At 36.1% G+C, this 19,656-nt stretch overlaps 1 protein-coding gene across 1 annotated transcript in view; it reads right to left on the reverse strand.

Annotated features, from left to right (window-relative positions):
• The window catches only part of LOC149840580 (mannosyl-oligosaccharide glucosidase GCS1-like), a 58,373-nt gene that overhangs the window by 6,008 nt on the left and 32,709 nt on the right, over nt 1-19,656 (reverse strand). Inside the window, exons 14-17 of the mRNA XM_090003214.1 lie at nt 16,332-16,457; nt 2,841-2,908; nt 1,311-1,460; nt 1,156-1,206 (exon numbers count right to left, since the gene is read on the reverse strand). Of these exons, the coding sequence (XP_089859340.1) occupies nt 1,156-1,206; nt 1,311-1,460; nt 2,841-2,908; nt 16,332-16,457 (395 nt within the window). The remainder of the gene's footprint in view (nt 1-1,155; nt 1,207-1,310; nt 1,461-2,840; nt 2,909-16,331; nt 16,458-19,656) is intronic.

Below are 19,656 nucleotides of genomic sequence, written 5' to 3' on the forward strand. Positions count from 1 at the left end.
TCCAAAAAAAAATGGACCTAAATGATCCTAGGTGCGGTCAACGCACCCAGGATCGGGTTGACCGCACACGCACCCGCGTCGAGTCGCGTCGACGCGGGTGCGGCACCCTGCTAGCCGAATCCCTGTGACATATATATATATATATATATATATATATATATATATATATGTTGGACATGTTATGGACATGGCGTGTCAGACACACAATGTCCAATTTTTAGATACTTTCGCTTTTAAAAATGGCGTGTCGGTATCCAGCAGTGTCCGACACCGACACCGACACCTCGACCTAGTAGAAGTGTCTATGTAATAATAGCTGACATTGAACTCCAAATAGTCTATCGGTAACATGATGGGAAAGATAAAAGGACAAACTTGCAATCTACAACTATTTGAAAATAATAATAAAGAGTACTGATGGTATCTGTACTCTGTGATGATAGAGCTAAGGTCTGAAAACAGGTTGAATAGACATGACAGTATGACACACTTCATGTACAGTTCTGGGCCACATCTATGTCAACCCCATACAGAAAGACCAATCCATACCTAATCCATTTGGAACCATACACATGTATATAATGTCAAACATATTAGTTGGACATGGTTGGATACAGATGCAGTACAGATTAGACTAGTATTTTGAAGAACCTTATCCACATCAATATACATCCAAGTACTATGCAGGTCCATATCCTACCTACATTTTATATGGATGCTCGCACATTGATTCACCTCGAGAATGGATATGATTTAGATGGATGTTCACTGATCAAATGATATCCTATGTTCAGCACTAGATGGAACAAACAGATGATACTGTGACTTAAAGACATAGCAGCTATGTCACCTGGGTACAGGTGCGGTTACGGAAATTCCAAAAAATATGGGTACGGGGACACGACTAAATATATACTGAAAAATATATATTATATATCTAAAATATACTGAAAATATATATTATATATTGAAAATATAATACATAATATAATATAATATAGGACACGGAAAATGCTGCGTCCGTACCAGTACCCGCATCGACACGGATACGGCATCCAAGGTGCCCTCTCACAGTAACATAGCATAGCAGACAAAGGCTTACAAACAGAAAAAGGAAACACTAAACTGGATAGCAACATGATCATCAAGATCTACCTTATTGAGATGTTCAAAACTGGAAAGATGTTCAGATATTGAGGAATACACCTGCCATTTATGAAATCATAAAAACACATGAATACCACAAAATTGACCTGATAAAAAATTTTAAGCAAAAAACTCTAACAGGAGTAAGGCTGTCTGTTATGCACCTTCACTGAATCACTTGTTGGCCCCAAAAGCTTCGCAATAGAATGCATACAATTGGCTGCTAGAAGAATCCAACATCTTAGATCTAAGTGGCGCTCTTCCTCACTAGGGTGTGATGCACGTGGATAATCATCTAGCCCAGAAGTAAGTGTCTACAAGAGAAAGGATTAAAGATATAAAAACTTTAAAGGGTTTCAAACAATGGGGAGGATCAGATATACTAAATTAGATGGAAAAATCACACAGTAACAACAGGAATTTAATTAGAAGTACTATTTATTTGTGTTTTGACAAAATGATCAGTTAGTGTTGAAAAATGCTTCTTATTCACAGGATAAGTACTAAACAATATGCTTGAAATATATCAGCTGATTTACTCCAACATGATAAGAATATAATGATATACATGTTTTTGTATTTCAGAAAAGGTTAAAAAAAAAACACCAAATTGTTATATCCTTCTTCCCTACAAAAGGGTAACTATAAGAGCCTAGATACTGAACAAGGACAAGAAATACTACATTGTTAAGAACAATATAAGACCATGCTTACATGGCAACCAGTAAGTCTCCTAAGCAATTAAAAGAAAAGGATCACATTTCAATAATCAGTCATGTTTCTGCAGGACAAGTAATTCATTTATTTGTAATTTTCCAATGATGCTGCTTTTAAAAGATAAAACATATGGATAAGGTTTTCACCAGAGGTTGTTAGACCGAGATAAAGTCACAATTAACACCTCTCATGCCAGTTCCAAGTCTCCACTGTTAATCATACCTTTGGTGACACTGTAACTTGTAGGGGAACTTGTCCCAATTGTTAACATTTGGAAGCAACGCCATTTATCAATTCCAACTTTGATTTCAATTTTCCTTGACTAGAAAACACAATAATGTGCACACACAAACACAGACACATGTTATAGCTACATTCCAGACTAACCAAATTGATAAATGTGGAATCTTGTGTGTTGTGATTTGCTACATATTGATCATCAGGTCTACTAAATGGATATGGTTTGATTGCACTATCAGCTTGATGACCATAGGCTAACATATGCACAATTTCAAGCGACGCTAGCTTACTCGGGCATCAACTTTGGATGGTAAAACAGTGGTATTCCTACATGGAGATTATAAAACTTGGTATCACTACATACAGGTAGGCCTACATGGGGGATTATAAAACTTGATATCGGCTTATATGGTTAATAGTTAACAAATATCTATTGAGTACCACAAGAATCATCCTTCTGGATACTCATCTTTTAAGTGCTAACAACCAATTAAACCGTGAATGAAAGCACTAAGTTAAGATAAGAACAATCTTATTTTCACATCCATTAATTAAAACAGCCATGATATTATAAGACTTTGTAGCGACCATGTATAAGTACTAAACAGTATGGTTGAATCCTTTCCACAGATAGTGGTTGAATCCTTTCCACTAAATTTATAGAAATAAGTGAATTCAAATTGAAACAGCATCCACAATTCCACATACTGAAATGAATTCAGAAGTTGTAGAATAACCTTTGGATTGAGCTCATGTATTGTCCTGTTGTCTCTGCCATGCCAATAGTAGTTGCCTGAATCCTTCCCTATCAAGGAAAACCAGGGCATTTTCACCAAACTAAACATTAAAAACATCGTTAAACATTAAATGAGGCAATACAACTATACCCTAGATGTACGCCCCATTTAGAATAAGACACAGGAATAAACTTCAAACTTAAAAAATGCCCACAGTTTAATTCAATTAAGGTTTATGGACAGAGCCCAGATGGTCAAATGAGGGCACTGTTAAATTATGTAATCCATTTCATGTACTCCAATATATATTTTATATATATAAGGTAATACATATACATATATTATATATATGTATATGTATCTACTTATTATATATATAATATATTTTTGTATTGATAGTCGTAAGGGTAGTTTAGTCTTTTTATGCATATTTTTTTCGTGAATATGCTTGTAATTATTTTTTGTATTTTCTTTTTCTTTTTCGTTAAATTCTTTTTCTTTTTTATTAGATAAGTTGTACTTACCTTGGGAGGGGCCAACACACTAGTCGTTGGACCCCTCCAACGGTCACATTTGTAAATGTGACCGTTAGAGGGGCTCCATCGACTATGTGTGGAGCCCCTTCTAAGGCCCACTAATGCCCTATAAATAAGGGCCCTCATTCTTGTATTAGGCATGGCTTTGGGTCAAAGCCCAAGCATTCAATAAAAGCTTTTTATTCTTTTAGTGCATTTGTGAGATTGATTTGTGCTTTTGTGCACAAGTGTTCTAAGTGTTCTTATTGTGCATGTGTGCACGTATTTGTTATCAAGAATATTAAGGTCTTGCGTGTTGAAGATACTTTCACATGGTATCAGAGCCCCGTTGAAGGATGATTATGCGTTTCTTCATTTTTTAGTGCCTCGAAAAATGCAACTTCAAGCTATTGAAGTTTGAAGTGGATAATCTTCTTCGGACAATATTTTAGAAGCCTCTTTTGTCAAGAAAGACTTGAAAATCTTTTGAGGTACTGTTATTTTTCAACTTCTATCCTCTCTAATGGGCGAAAAGGACTCTCACTTCTTCCTTGGGTTTAAACTTAATGGTTCAAATTATCATGTTTGGGCCGAAAATATAGAAGCCCATATTAAAGGAAAGGGGCTTTGGGGGTATGTTTAAGGTTCGATACCGGAACCCGAACCAAAAATTATAATCGTTGAAAAGGAGGATATTAAGATCCTTGAAGGGAAAAAAAGACAAAGGGCTCTTGAAGATTACTCAAGAAAGCATGACGAATGGGAGATGAAAAACTTCAAGATCTTGTCTTGGATTTTTTCATCCGTTGAAACCAAGATCAATGCCAACATTATTAAGTTCAAAAAAGCTTCCGAAGCTTGGGTATATCTTGAAAAAATGTATATTTCAAGAGACTTGTCACACAAATATTATCTCCAAAAGAGGGCATTGACCTTCCAACAAAAATGAGATGACTATTCGGGAATACTTTGCCGAGTTATCTTCCATTTGGGACGAGCTTGCTATGCTTGAACCAAAGTGGAGTGATGAAGCGATCGAATTAAGACATAAACAACTTGAAGAAGATCGTTTCTTTAATTTTCTAAATGGACTTAGACCCGAATTTGAACAAATTCGGTCCTCTCTTCTCTCCGCTTTCACATCTCCCTCAATTAAAGATGTTATCACTAAATTAAGTGGGGAGGAAACCCGTACGGGAATTAGTAAGAGTAATCCTAGCATTCTTGCTACCTCTTCTACTCAAGAAGATTGTGAAGGGGTGAATGTCGTGTCAAGACCGGAGAATAATGTGAAGACCTACAAACCTCCTCATTTCAAGAATCAAGGTCAAGGAGGAAATGATCGTTATGGAAAAAGAGACTATAGCAAGTTAAATTGTCATTTTTGTAAAGAACCAGGGCATATTAAGCCTATTTGCCCAAAATGAAAGAAATTTCTTGCAATGACTATATCATCTCAACCCAAGGAACGACCATCATCATCAAATGGGTCTCTTTCTCTTCAACAAATCGTAGAAGCTTTACAACCTCTTCTCAAGGGAGGCATTTTCGAAGCCGCTATGTCTACCTCCTCACCTCCCGGTAAGACATCTTGGCTTTTAGATTCCGGTGCATCTTTTCATATGACCCCAAGTGTTTGTTCTCTTTCTGAATTTTCTAAAAACTCTCTTCCATCTTTTGTCTCAACGGCGGATGGAACACCTCTTGAAATTAAAGAAATAGGCAATTTTGAAAAACAAGATTTTTTTATTCCAAAAATTTGTCTTATACCAAAACTAAATTTAAATTTACTTTCAGTCTCTCAACTCTCGTACCATGGTTGCGATATAAAATTCTCTTCTAATAAATGTTGGATTCAGGATTGCCGGTCCTGGAGATTGATTGGAGAAGGCTCTAGGAGAGGAGACCTCTACTACGTTGATTGTCTCCAAGTTCCCAAGAATTAATTTTGTAATGTTGTTCAAAACAAAGATATTCATGTATGGCATAAGAGACTAGGACATCCCAACATTGTTAAAATCTCTTATTTGCCTTTTATTAAACATCTTTGTAAAAGAAATTTTGCATGTAATGAATGTATTCTTGGGAAGATGAAAAATCTTCCTTTTTCTCAAAGATCCATGTTTTCAACAAAACCCTTTAAAATGGCTCATTCTGATGTATGGGGTCTCGCTCCTGTGATATCTAAAAGAGGATTCTCATATTATGTAATTTTTGTAGATGATTATACTAGGTTTTGTTAGATATACTTTCTTAAACATAAACATGAAGTTTTTTCAACGTTTAAAACATTTCATATGATGATTTTAAATCAATTCAATGGAAGTTTAAAAATTCTTAGATTCGACTCCGGAGGTGAATACCTTTCAAATGAATTCAAGAGTTATCTTGAAAATTATGGTATTCTCCATAAAAAATCTTATCCGAAAAACCCACAACAGAATGGGTTAGCCAAACTAAAACACAGTCATATTATTGAAACAACTAGAACTTTGCTCATTTCGCAAAACATCCCAAAGAAACTCTGGGCTGAGGCAGCCCTTACTTCAGTCTATCTCATAAATAGGCTTCCATCAAAAAATTTGAATAAAATTTCTCCCTTTGAAAAGTTATACGAAAAAGAACCTGATTATAGTAGGTTAAGGGTTTTTCGATGTAAATGTTTTGTCCTTGCCGATAAAAATGATAAGCTTTCCCCAAAAGCTATTCCTTGTGCCTTTCTTGGTTATTCGAAAACCCTAAAGGGTTTTCGATATTATGATGTTAAAAATGACAAATTGTATATTTTCAGAAATGTGAGTTTTTTGAAAAATCTTAGTGGTTTTGAAAGCCCAGAATCACATAATGAGAATGTAGACTATTTTTTCTACTTAAACTGTTAGTCAAAGATGATGATACTAGTGATAATGAGTCAAGTCAGAATGACTCAAGTGATAATGAATTTGAGGAAATCATTCCTCTCTTCTTCTCTGATCAACATATCGATGAGGGACCATCTAAAGATCTCATCACCTATGTTCATAGAGATAGAAACACCTTCCGAAGTGCTCTTGAAAAATATGATGATAGTCAGACTGTTCCTCAAGGTGAGGAGAACCTACGTAGGACCGCAAGACATAGGAAAGCTCCCTCTAGGTTTATATTGTATGACTCTTTTTCACCCAAATATAGAGTCCTTCTTAGTGCTATCCATTCTTACGTAGAACCTAGAAACTTTGAGGAAGCACGAAAAAGTTCTGAATTGATAGTTGCGATGAAAAATGAACTCAGAGCTCTAAAAAGAGCCAAGATGTGAGAATTTCAAGACCTTCTTAAGGATAAGAAAACAATAGGGTGTAGATGGGTATTTAAGGTTAAAACTAAGAGTGATGGATCCTTTGAGAGATATAAGGTTCGATTAGTTGCAAAGGGGTATAATCAAGAATATGGGATTGACTATGAGGAAACCTTCGCCCCTGTGGCTCGAATGGTTATTGTCCGGTGTATCATAACTGTTACTTCAATCAATAAGTAAAACATCTATCAATGGACGTTAAAAATGTCTTTCTAAATGACGATCTGAATGAAGAAGTCTATATGGATGCCCCACCCGGAATGAAGGCCCCCAAAGGGAAAGTGCTTTGCTTTCGAAAAGCACTTTATGGTTTGAAACAAGCTCCCAAGGCTTGGTATGATAGGTTTAATTCTGTAATGTTAAAAAATGGTTTTTTATCCTGTTTTACTGATATTCTTTGTTTGTTAGAAAATCCAATGCAGGGATTCTGATCTTGCTGTTGTATGTGGATGATATGCTCATCACTAGTAGTGATTCTAATGAAGTTAAGAGCACAAAATCAATTTTGAAAGATAAATTTGAAATGTCTGAATTGGGTTTTCTAACTTATTTTTTGGATATTGAAGTAGCATACTCTCATAGAAGGTATTTTTATCTCAAACTAAGCTTGCTTCTGAGATCATTGACAGGTCAGGTATTACGGATGAAAAGGTTTGCGAAACTCTTGCTATAGTAGGAACTAAAATGAAGATTGATGATGGTGTTCATCTTTCTGATCCTACTCCCTAGAGACAACTTGTAGGATCGTTGATGTATCTGAGTATTACCAGACCAAATATCTTTCATGCAGTTTATACTGCAAGCCAGTTTCAGCATGCACCAACATCAGTCCACATGAGTGTCATCTTGTGAGTCGTAAGATACATAAAGGGTACTCTAAATAAGAGAGTTTTTTTGTCCTTTTCTTCTATTTTAAAACTAACTGCTTATACTAACTCTGATTGGGGAGGTGACCCAAATAACCGTCACTCCACCACTGATTTTTTTGTGTTTTTAGGAGACTCACTGATTTCGTGAAGATGTAAGAAATAACAAAAAGTGTCTCTATCATCAACTGAAGCTGAATATCGTGTCATGACGACTACTACCATAGAAATTGTGTGGATCCATCAGTTGCTAGAAGACATGGGGGTCACAATAGAAGAGCCCACCAAGCTATGCTGTGACAACAAAAGTGCGATTTATATTGCTAAAAATTACACTTTTCATGAACGAACTAAACACATAGAGATGGATTGTCACTATGTTCGTGAAGCGTATCTAAAAGGTGTCATTGACCTTCCATATGTCACGTCAGAATATCAACTGGCAGATTTCTTCACTAAAGCCTTGTGTGCTCCGCGATTCAACTTCCTCCTTGGCAAACTCTCGGTCATTGTGCCCTAAGTTTGAGGGGGGTGTTAAATTATGTAATTCATTTCATGTACTCCAATATATATTTTTTATATATAAGGTAATACATATACATATATTATATATATGTATATGTATATACTTATTATATATATAATATATATTTTTGTATTGATAGTCGTGTTAAAATATAGCTTGCGTATGGATCTGGAGATCCATACGCATGGTATGTTAATGAAACACATGTTGCTTTAGTATCATTAATGGCATCCTTGTAATATCTCTAATATTACAAGGATAGTTGTATATTTGCTGTTTTATATTAAATGATTAGGGCTTGGAGGTCGAGCATCGTGAGCCGCCCCAGCCATTGGTTTCTCTCTCTCTCTCTCTCTCTCTCTCTCTCTCTCTCTCTCTCTCTCTCGCCCTGTTTCCTGCAGACGCTGTATCAGATATGAAAATCTGATATGGTATCAGAGCATAGCGTGTTCATCGAGATGGGGTCAGCGTGAACAAGAAAACTCCCTGTGCATGAAGAAGGTCTGAAACAACAGATTTCCCCCTTCTGAAACAGGGTATCTTCACAACAGATCTCTCCTTGCGTGAAGAAGGTCTGAAACAACAGATCTCTCCTACTGAAACAACGTATCTTCACAGCGTATCAGTTCCCCCTTCTGAAAGTTTGTACTTTCAGCGTACCAGATATAAAACAACAGATTTCCCCCTTCTGAAGCAGATTTCCCCCTTCTGAAAGTTGGTACTTTCAGCGTACCAGATATAAAATCTCTGAAACAGCAGCAGCGTGTTTCTACTTTCGCAGATCGTGAACTGCGCGTTCCTCCTTTCAGCGTGTTTCTCCTTCAGCGTACTCATCGACTGTGTTCATCCTAAGTTCTCTCTTTTCTGTCATTCTATCATCTGTGTTGGTTCCAATTTTTTTTTACACATCACCGACTAATGTTTCCCTTTTATTTCAAACCAGTTTTGATTCCACAAGTTTCTTTTCCTTCCTTCATTGTTGTTTTAGTGTTCTTTGTGCAACATTTTTTTTTGGTCGTACAAGTATCTGCTTTATTACAGTTTTACTGATTGATTAAGTGATCCCAAATCTGTTTATTTCTTTTCATTCATCTTGTTTGCTTATTCATTATTCTACTGATATGGATTACTCTTCGTCTTCATCATCCAGTCCATCTGCCAATTTCTTGAGTCAGCTTGTTACAGAAAAACTTACTCATTCTAATTTTTTGACATGGAAAAGGCAAATCCTTCCTTTTATATGGAGTCAGGATCTCGATGAACATTTGGATGGTTTAGTTCCTATACCACCACGGCTTATTTTGCAGGAAACCAAGGATGAGAAAGGTGACACAATTACCATTTTCATTAAGAATCCAGAGTATACAGTTTGGAGGAAGCGAGATCAGTCTTTAGTTGCTTATATTACGTCAACACTCTCTCAAGAAGTGTTGGTTACTCTTTCAGATGATTGCACTGTGGCGGATCTGTGGAGCAAGTTGTCACAGACTTACTCTCAGATATCAGAATCCCGAGTTATGTTCTTAAAAAATGAATTTCAAAGTTTGAAGAAAGGCTCCATGACAGTCATGGAATACATAGGCCGCTTGAAGAGTATTACTGATCAATTGGCTGTTGTTGGAAGTGCTATTGCAGATAAAGATAAAGTTCAACAACTCCTCAGTGGATTGGGTCATGACTTTGACATGTTTACCACAGCTTTATCATGCCTTCCTCACTTGCCCACTTTTGACGACCTCCAAGCGAAACTTCTCCAGCATGAGATGATTATGAAGCAAAGGGCAGAAGGAAATGAATCAGCTCGTCCTCATTCAGTTTTGGCCATGGACACTTCTGTAGGTTTTGGACGATGGAATGGAGGGCATCAAGGAGGCAGAGACCGCGGACGTTTTGGGCAAGGAGGACGTGGTATCTTGCCTACACCTAATATTTCAGGGGGTTTTAACACAGGGAATCAGAGGAGAGAGTGCCCACTTGTTTCTTATGTAACAAAAGAGGACATGTGAAAGCTGATTGTTGGTTCAATCTACAGAATAGAGGAAAAATAAACAAAATTGAAAATAAATCCGCTACTGCTATGGACACAAAAGGGCCATCCACAGATGTGCAACAACTTTTGTTATCAGCATTGTCACAGATGACGATCAAGCAAAATGAACAAGGTGAATGGTATGTTGATTCAGGTGCCGCCACGCATGTTACGGGTAATGCGGGTAAGTTATCTCACTTATTGCCTTATTTTGAAAAAGGTAGTATAGTTGCGGGAGATGAAACTTATCACTCCATTAGTCATACTGGCAATGCACATATCCGTATGTCAAAGTCCTCACTTCACTTGTCCAATGTCATTCTTGCTCCTAATATTAAAAAGAACATTTTTTATATCGCTAAACTTGTTGACGATATGAATTCTTCCGTCGAATTTACTCCCTCTTCTGTTTATGTTAAGGATCTACGAACGAAGAAGACGTTCGCTAAGGGGGAGCGACAAGGAAACATGTACGTCTTCAAGGAGATCCCTTCAGTGTCTTCGTCTTCAGTCCCAGTTCTCCAGTTGAAGTCGTCCAAGCATTCTTCAGTGTCTTCGCCTTCAGAGTCTTTGTTTTTTCCTTCATTGACAGTTTTTAATTCATCTCATTGTAATAAGCCAGATATTTGGCATAGTCGTTTGGGACATTGTAATCGAGGTTTCGTTGAAAACCTTGTATCTGATGGTCTCCTTCCAGAATCTAGTTTAAGTTCATTTTCTGATAATAAAAATAAATGTTCCTCATGCGAACTCTGCAAGAGTCATGTTCTTCCTTTTCATATTATAAATAAAAGAGCTTCAAAGCCATTTGAGATTATTTGTTCTGATGTTTGGGGACCCGCACCTATTCCTTCTCTTTCGGGCAGTCGTTACTATGTTATCCTTATTGATTCATATTCCCGTTAAAATTGGATATATTTCTTAAAACACAAGCATGAAGTTTTTCAAATATTTCGGGAATTCCATTCGATGGTCAAAACAAAGTTTGCTTGTGATATTGTGCATTTACAATGTGATGGTGGAGGAGAGTATTCATCGAACGAGTTTATTGCCTTTCTTCGGGATAAAGGAATAAGTCGACAGGTTTCTTGCCCTCATACTCCTCAACAAAATGGGGTTGCAGAGAGGAAACACATGCATATTGTTGAGAGCGCGATGAGCATGTTACATGATAGCAATGTGCCCGTTAGTCTCTGGACAGAAGTTTTTCACACATCTGTTCATATCATAAATCGTCTTCCTATGGCACTTTTGGATCGGAAATCTCCCTATTATACTTTATTCGGGCAACATCCCTCTTACGATGAGCTGCGTGTTTTTGGTTGTGTATGTTATGTACATATTGATTCATCTCTGCGAAATAAGTTTCAGGACAAGGCTGTCAAGTGCAGATTTGTGGGGTATGCAGATGAATACAAAGGTTATCGATGCTATGATCCTACTACAAAACGTATTAGGACCTCCAGAAATGTTGTTTTTGACGAACGAAATTTTCAGGTCAATGACTCTGCAGCATTGCCATCTCGAGAATTAGAAGTATATGATCCATGGATGAGCGCAAATCTTTTTGCTAATACAGGAGAAACATGTCAGACAAATTGTCCTTCCTTCGGCTTGAGTAGGGAGTTGAATGACTCACAAATACATGTTGAATCATCTCCAGTTGAGCCACCCCCAGTAGAACGCTTCTCTGGGCAGGTATACACTAGACGAGACAAAAATACAGAGCCGAGGAATGTGGAAAGCATCGCCAATGATCTGGCTCAAAGGTCGTCACGCATTAAGCATCCTATTCAACGATGGGTGAGTTATGAGACCTTCTCCCTTGATTTCCAGCTGTTTATGTCTCAGCTCACAAAACAGGCTGAACCCACTTGTTTTACTCAAGCTCTTCAATCCCGTCATTGAACTGAAGCTATGAATGAAGAAATGGAAGCCCTTCATGAATGCCAGACTTGGGAAATAGTCCCTCGGCCAGAAGGAAAGAATGTAGTTGGCTCAAAATGGGTTTATAAAACAAAGTATAAGCCTGAAGGAAGCATTGACAGATATAAGGCACGACTTGTTGCTCGAGGATTCACACAACAATATGGTGAAGACTACGATGAAACTTTTAGTCCGGTAGTCAAAATGGGTACTATTCGTGTCATCATATCCCTAGCAGTCGATCGAGGTTGGAGCCTTAGCCAGATGGATGTTAAAAATGCATTTTTGCATGGAACTTTAAAGGAAGAAGTGTATATGGAGCAACCTCCTGGTTATGTCGAGAAGGATCCTACTGCCTGGGTGTGCAAACTAAGGAAATCTTTGTATGGATTGAAACAGGCGTCCTGTTCCTGGTTTGAAAGTTTCTCTATGCAAATTCAAAGTTATGGTTTTAGAAAATGCTCTCTGGATCACTCACTCTTTATTTGCCAAAAGGCAGACATTGTTATACTGCTTCTTATATATGTTGATGACATTGTGATCACTGGGAGTTCAGATAATCATGTGCAAGACGTGAAGCAGTTTTTAATGAAAACTTTCAAAATGAAAGATTTAGGGGAGTTGAGGTACTTTCTTAGTGTGGAAGTTGACAGACAACGAGACACATTGACACTCATGCAACAAAAATACACTCTTGACCTTCTGGAAAGAGCCGGGATGACGAATTGCAAACCAGTCAGTACTCCTAGTGTATTACATCAAAGGCTGAGCTCTGAAGATGGTCATCTTTGTGTCAACCCTACAATGTATAGAAGTCTCGTAGGAATGTTACAGTACTTGACCTTTACCAGACCTGATATAGTTTATGTTGTCAATCAGGTATCCCAGTTTATGCATGCTCCAACGGAGGGTCATATGGAAGCTGTGAAGCGCATTCTACATTATTTAAAAGGAACTATAGGAGATGGACTTGTTTATCGCAAGAACAATAATTTGCATAGAGGACACGAACTCATCACTTATACAGACGCAGATTGGGCAGGGGATCCAGATGAGAGACGATCTGTCTCTGGATATTGTGTATATATTGGACACAATTTAGTGTCCTGGAGCAGCAGATAACAAAAAGCAATGGCACGATCGAGTACAGAGGCTGAATACAGATCGATGGCTGCAGGCACGGCAGAAGCCACATGGATTAGACACTTATTGAGTGATCTTGGGGAGACAATTATTCGATCGTTTCTTCTATGTGATAATCAAAGCGCAATAAACATTGCATGTAATCCTATCCAGCATAGCAGAACGAAGCACATTGAGATTGATCAACATTTCATACGGCAGAAAGTCGAGATGAAGGAGATAGAACTACGTCATGTTCGAACAGAAGATCAAGTGGCAGACTTGTTTACCAAGGGGTTAACAGGACGTCAATTTTGGCTATTGAAGAGCAAGTTGTACATGATCCAAAATCACGTACAACTTGAGGGAGGGTGTTAAAATATAGCTTGCGTATGGATCTGGATCCAGATCCATACGCATGGTATGTTAATGAAACACATGCTGCTCTAGTATCATTAATGGAATCCTTGTAATATCTCTGATATTACAAGGATAGTTGTATATTTGCTGTTTTATATTAAATGATTAGGGCTTGGAGGTCGAGCATCGTGAGCCGCCCCAGCCATTGGTTTCTCTCTCTCTCTCTCTCTCTCTCTCTCTCTCTCTCTCTCTCTCTCTCTCTCTCTCTCTCTCTCTCTCTCTCTCTCTCTTGCCCTGTTTCCTGCAGACGCTGTATCAGATATGGAAATCTGATAAGTCATAGGGGTAGTTTAGTCTTTTTATGCATATTTTTTCGTGAATATGCTTGTAATTATTTTTTGTATTTTCTTTTTCTTTTTTATTAGATAAGTTGTACTTACCTTGGGAGGGGCCAACACACTAGTCGTTGGACCCCTCCAACGACTATGTGTGGAGCCCCTTCCAAGGCCCACTAATGCCCTATAAATAAGGGCCCTCATTCTTGTATTAGGCATGGCTTTGGGTCAAAGCCCAAGCATTCAATAAAAGCTTTTTATTCTTTTAGTGCATTTGTGAGATTGATTTGTGCTTTTGTACACAAATGTTCTAAGTGTTCTTATTGTGCATGTGTGCACGTATTTGTTATCAAGAATATTAAGGTTTTGATCTTAGTATCTTGTTGAAGATACTTTCACAGGCACATGTCAAAGTCTAATCTCATTCAGGTCATATTGAACATGTAAGATCTCCTCTCGAAAATGTAAATTAGCATGGTCATATAAAGCATATCATGATGTTCATAATTAGCAAGTAGAACCTAACCCTTTCCATCCTCATATAATGCAAGTCCATATTAACTTGCTAGACTATCATTTCCCTAAGAGCCACTAGCACAAGCCACTTGAAATGAACAATGGACGTGGATAATACAATTTTTTATCCTGGAAGGTTAGTTTCGCAGGATGTAAGACCACCAAAGCAAGGGCTAACATGTGCATTATGTGCCAAATTTCATAGGTCTATCAGTTTAGGTAATTGCTCCAGCTATCTGTGGAAATGATTTAACCACTTAGGGTCATCTTCCTCAAGAGTGTGCTCCATGTATGACATGAAAGGCATGGACCACCATGTTCTAACAGCATGAAATTGAACCACTTAAGGGCACATCATGAATACTTCACTTTTATTAGGTTGAAATTTTATCTTCATATCTGTCTCACTATCCTGCTTTGAGTTTTCTTTGATGCATCATATACTTGAAAGTGCATTACCATATAGCTTGCACTAACTAGGGAAAAACCCCACTAACCAGGACAGGAATTTAGGAACATTATCAACACATGGAAGGATCTGCTAAAGACATTATCCAATTCAGGCTCCACATAACCATGAGTGATACTAGTGGTGCATGGGTAGAGACCGGATGGGTTGAATAGTGTTCATTCATGGGTATATGTCCAAGTTTAAACTCAATCTGATAATTAAGATTAGTATCTGAATTCAGAATTTGAAGATTCCATTTTGGAAAGGGCAATATCGATATTTAATCACACAGAGTTGAAACAAAGAGCTAGCAAATATCACACAATATCCTCATGCCATTTTAGGTAGCAAGTACACCCTACACAATGTCTTCCTAGATCAGCAACATACAAAATTCAATATTATTTTGCTAGGCTTTCCATGCCCCAAGTCCCACCACTCAAGCCATCTGAGACAACCACTAGAGACTCTGAAAAAGCAAGTTTCTTTTTGGGCCATAACAACAACCACACAACACCATCAATGCATATTATGTGGCACATATGCCAATAGATATACAAGTTTGACAGGATTTGATAATTGTGGGCCTTTTTTTGAGAAGAAGATAATTGTGTCTTGTAATCCAAGAGTTTCCTACTTTGCAGGATACAAGACTGCACGTTTCTTTCCAACTTAGCAAGGATTGAATTCCTCAATCCAGTTGAGAAATAATGCATTACCCTTATGAGACTAAATTTAACATGCATAGCAATCATATACTTGAAAAAGAGATACAATATAGTCTGTTGCCTCAACTAGGAAAACAACCTATTCTCATCCAGTGGGACAGGCATCTATAAACACAATCAATAAAATATGGCACAATCACATTGAATTACTCACATCTATGACCAACCAAGAGAATATTTTGGCATTGCATAAAAATTATTTTGATTGAACAAATCCCTTTAAAATGTTTATTAAAATTATCCTCATCATTGCTTCCCTTTCATTTTGACAGGCAAGCTGAGGGATAACCCTCTTGGGATTCTAGCCTGTTTGATAAAAAAAAAATCAAGCTTGGAACTTTTGTCTTAAAAAGAAAAATATCTAACCATGGTATTGCTTAAACTCTTCTCTAAACATAAAACTCTCACAATGATGATAAGAATTTGAAGAAAGAAAAGAGGTGTATACACCATTCTGCAGATCTAAAGCACTGACTTTTTAATATATTCTAAATCTATTCATGAAATGAATATATGAGAAACATATCATTTGGCCAATAAAAAGGCATATCAAAGGAACTAATCAGCTCTCCTATTAAAAGATACTGGGGTTTAAATCAGCAAAATAAATCCAAATAAAAGATACTGCAACTTCACCGCCCATATTTATGTCAACTAAGACTAATTTTAACTTAAAGTGATCCTGATTAAATAATGGATTAGATCTAACTACCAAATCAAAGGAACTAAAAAGATAAAAATGACAATTATCATGTCAAAGGTATTATGTGTTAAGAAACCAACCTATTTGTGTTGTATTAAACCAGCTGAACCATGCTTCAAGCCGAACATAAGCCCTATCTAAGAAGGCATATATCTGACTGCTTTCAGTAAGTGTAAACTTCTTTTTTTTTATGCCCTCAAGCAGATCTGCAAGAAATAAAAAAGAATCCCATACACTGACTGAACAGAGACCATGTTTAAATGAAAGACTTGTAAGTTGTAACACTTAAAATTCGATGCAGTAGCTTCAATGAACCTAACCAAAATTCTTGAAACAAGTGTCATAATTTGCATAGGGAAATCAAATTGGAAAAGAAAAAGGAAACAACATGCCTTGGAAAAAGTACATTTTATCATTTTATTCAAAAAATTAATGGCCAAGAGTGCAAGTAGAGGTATCACGATAATAATGAAGTTTTCCACAAATATCATGCAATCTGTAAATGAAAAAATCAGAGCCAATAAGCAAATGCGTAAATTAGCAAATGCGACTGAAGCTAAAAATGACATTTCTAACTGTTGATGCCAGTAGTGGGACCAAAAGCTTGGGCGTATAAGGCCAAAAAAGGAAAAGGGTTCAAATATGCACAAAGACACATCTATGAGTTAATTTATTGCACTAAAAATGGATTACAGATTATCATGCATTTGATTTCATTCTTGTTGGATTTTTTAAGTTTTAAAAGTTTAAAAGGCATGCAAAAGATTTAACATTGTGCAGTACATTTGACCTTGATAAGAAAAACATGTAGCAAATTACTTATTCCAAACCCAGATGCTTCTGGAGATATGTCAACAGTGCATATTTGGGTTGTATCTATGACCAAATTCGGCTGCAATCTGTAGAGTGAATATCTGACTAATAATTGAATTTGGGTCCAGTATAGAGTTTTATGATCTAATCTGAATCATAACAAGATCCAAATTCAGTTAAATGTAAAAATATATCCGACTAGCTATTTATGTCATGGAATCAGAGACCAAAACAAGCAAAAATGACATTTTGTCATCCAAAACTAAATACATTTGCATAATGTATTCATCCAAAGACAAACAAAGAAATATAGAAAAGAAAAAAAAGAAAAATAAATAATTTTATTAATATTCAAAATTCACAATATTTACAAGAAATCCTCACTACACACCAGTGTTGTGAAAAGTGTTGAGGCGTCCACCAAAAAAATTGGTGAGGCGTAAAGCGTAAGCCTCAATTTTTTTTTGAAAACTTTAAAAAAATATCTAAAAATACAAATAAATAAAGAAATGCTTTATTGATGAAATAACAACCAATAAGAAATATAAAATCTCAAATAAGTACAAAAAAATATGAGATTAACATATAAAAGTAACTAAAAACTGATTACATAACTGGAAAATATATGAGATTAACCAACAAAAGTTAAAATATATTAAGAAACTGATTACATAACTGAAATAACTGGAAAATATATGAGATTAACCTACAAAAGTTAAAATATATGAGATTATTCTAAAAAATATGAGATTAACTTATAAAAGTAACTAAAAAACTGAATTCATAACTGAAAAATATATGAGATTAACAAACAAAAGTTAAAATATATGAGATTATTCTAAAAATATGAGATTAACATATAAAAGTAAGTTACTTTTATATGTTACTTTAAGTAACATATAAAAACTGATTACATAACTGGAAAATATATGAGATTAACCAACAAAAGTTAAAATATACTAAGAAACTGATTACATAACTGAAATAACTGGAAAATATATGAGATTAACCTACAAAAATCTTGTTGATTATGTCTTAGAAATCTTTAAATTTTTTTTTTGCGCCTTGAGGCAGAGGGCCGCGCCTCAAGGCGAGTTTTTGATAGCAATGCTACACACACATACACCCTTATTTACACTTATCATTCTCTGAACTATACAACAAAAAAAGCAATACATAGAGGAGGTTATCTAAGGGTTAGTTTGACTAGTCAACAAATTCCAATGGCTAGTTGGGCATTATAAAAAAAAGAGAAAAAAAATACAAAAATAAAATATTTAGTCATTTCAATAATGACCAACAAGAGAAAATAAAACCCTAATCTAATCTCAAACATATAGTAAAGTATACTTACCCAAAGTCCAATAGGTATACCTTTAATATACCTTAACTAAGATACATGAACAATAGGTATACCTCTAGTATACCTTGAATACAAAGAAAAATGCAAAAAGAAATAAACACAAGAAAAAATACCTCTAAGCATACTTGAGTATACTTAGGTATATACAAGGCAAAATTTTAAGAGACCAAACCAATATTACATATTTCTTAACAATTTAAGCTAGTCAAATCTAGATTCAGAGTTAGCTTTTTCCATTCAAATCCGAATCCAATTAACCAATATACAATTAGGCCAGTTTCAGTAATGTGCACATTCACACTGAATCTGACCAATCTACATCATTAGCTTTCTAATGGCCATAAAAGCATATGGACCATATTAATGTGCCATCAAAACTATTCTCTCTCTCAACACATCAACACCAATATAAGGGAATGTATTTGAAAGCGTATGAGCATGCAAGCACGGTGATTGTGTAGGTGTGCATGTGTGTAAGCGCTCCCAAGAAAAGTTCATTTCTCAAGCTCATTCCAAGTCTCCATATATCATAAAAGATATTGAATTAATCAACTTGAAGGAAATTATTCTATAAATGCTTCATGGATGCATTCTTCTGTGTATTAGGCTTCAATGCTTATTTTGAAATCAATGCACATGTACAAGACAGCATTTTCACTTGCATAGATATAAGTATAAAGTCGTCAACTTTTTAAAATATAAAATAAAAGAAGACTGATCTTGAGCTTGATGAGACTGTCTTAACAAATTAGATATAAAAACAATCCATATTTCTTGGACGTACACATGCATTCATGAAGCACATTCCTGTCTCGTACGGAGCAAGTTTCCACTTAACTGGGCATGTACAAGAGCATGAATCGAAGTCAGAATATGACTAAAACAGGAGAATCCAGTGACTAAATTCTAAATTTTTGAGCAAGCATTACCAACAATGATACTGAATAAAGAATGATAAAAGGAATTCATTGTGAAGCATGAAGTTCATAAATACTAGCAATCATTGATATCAAAGTTTTGGGAGAAAGAACTTGATTTGACAAGGGAAAGCCCTTCTGATCATTTTGCTCAAATACAAAGGATATTTCTCATGTATTACAAAAGCTAGGTTGACATATAAACGGCAAAAATGTTAGGAGACATTTTCTCATATAATATGGTAAAAAGCTTCATGCTTCTGAGATCTTCATCATGAAAGAAAATCATGTGTCACATTGAAAGGGTATTGC

This window comes from Nuphar pumila, chromosome 4 (genome assembly GCF_984573655.1).
Source record: "Nuphar pumila chromosome 4, dmNupPumi1.hap1.1, whole genome shotgun sequence".
Classification (NCBI taxonomy): domain Eukaryota; kingdom Viridiplantae; phylum Streptophyta; class Magnoliopsida; order Nymphaeales; family Nymphaeaceae; genus Nuphar; species Nuphar pumila.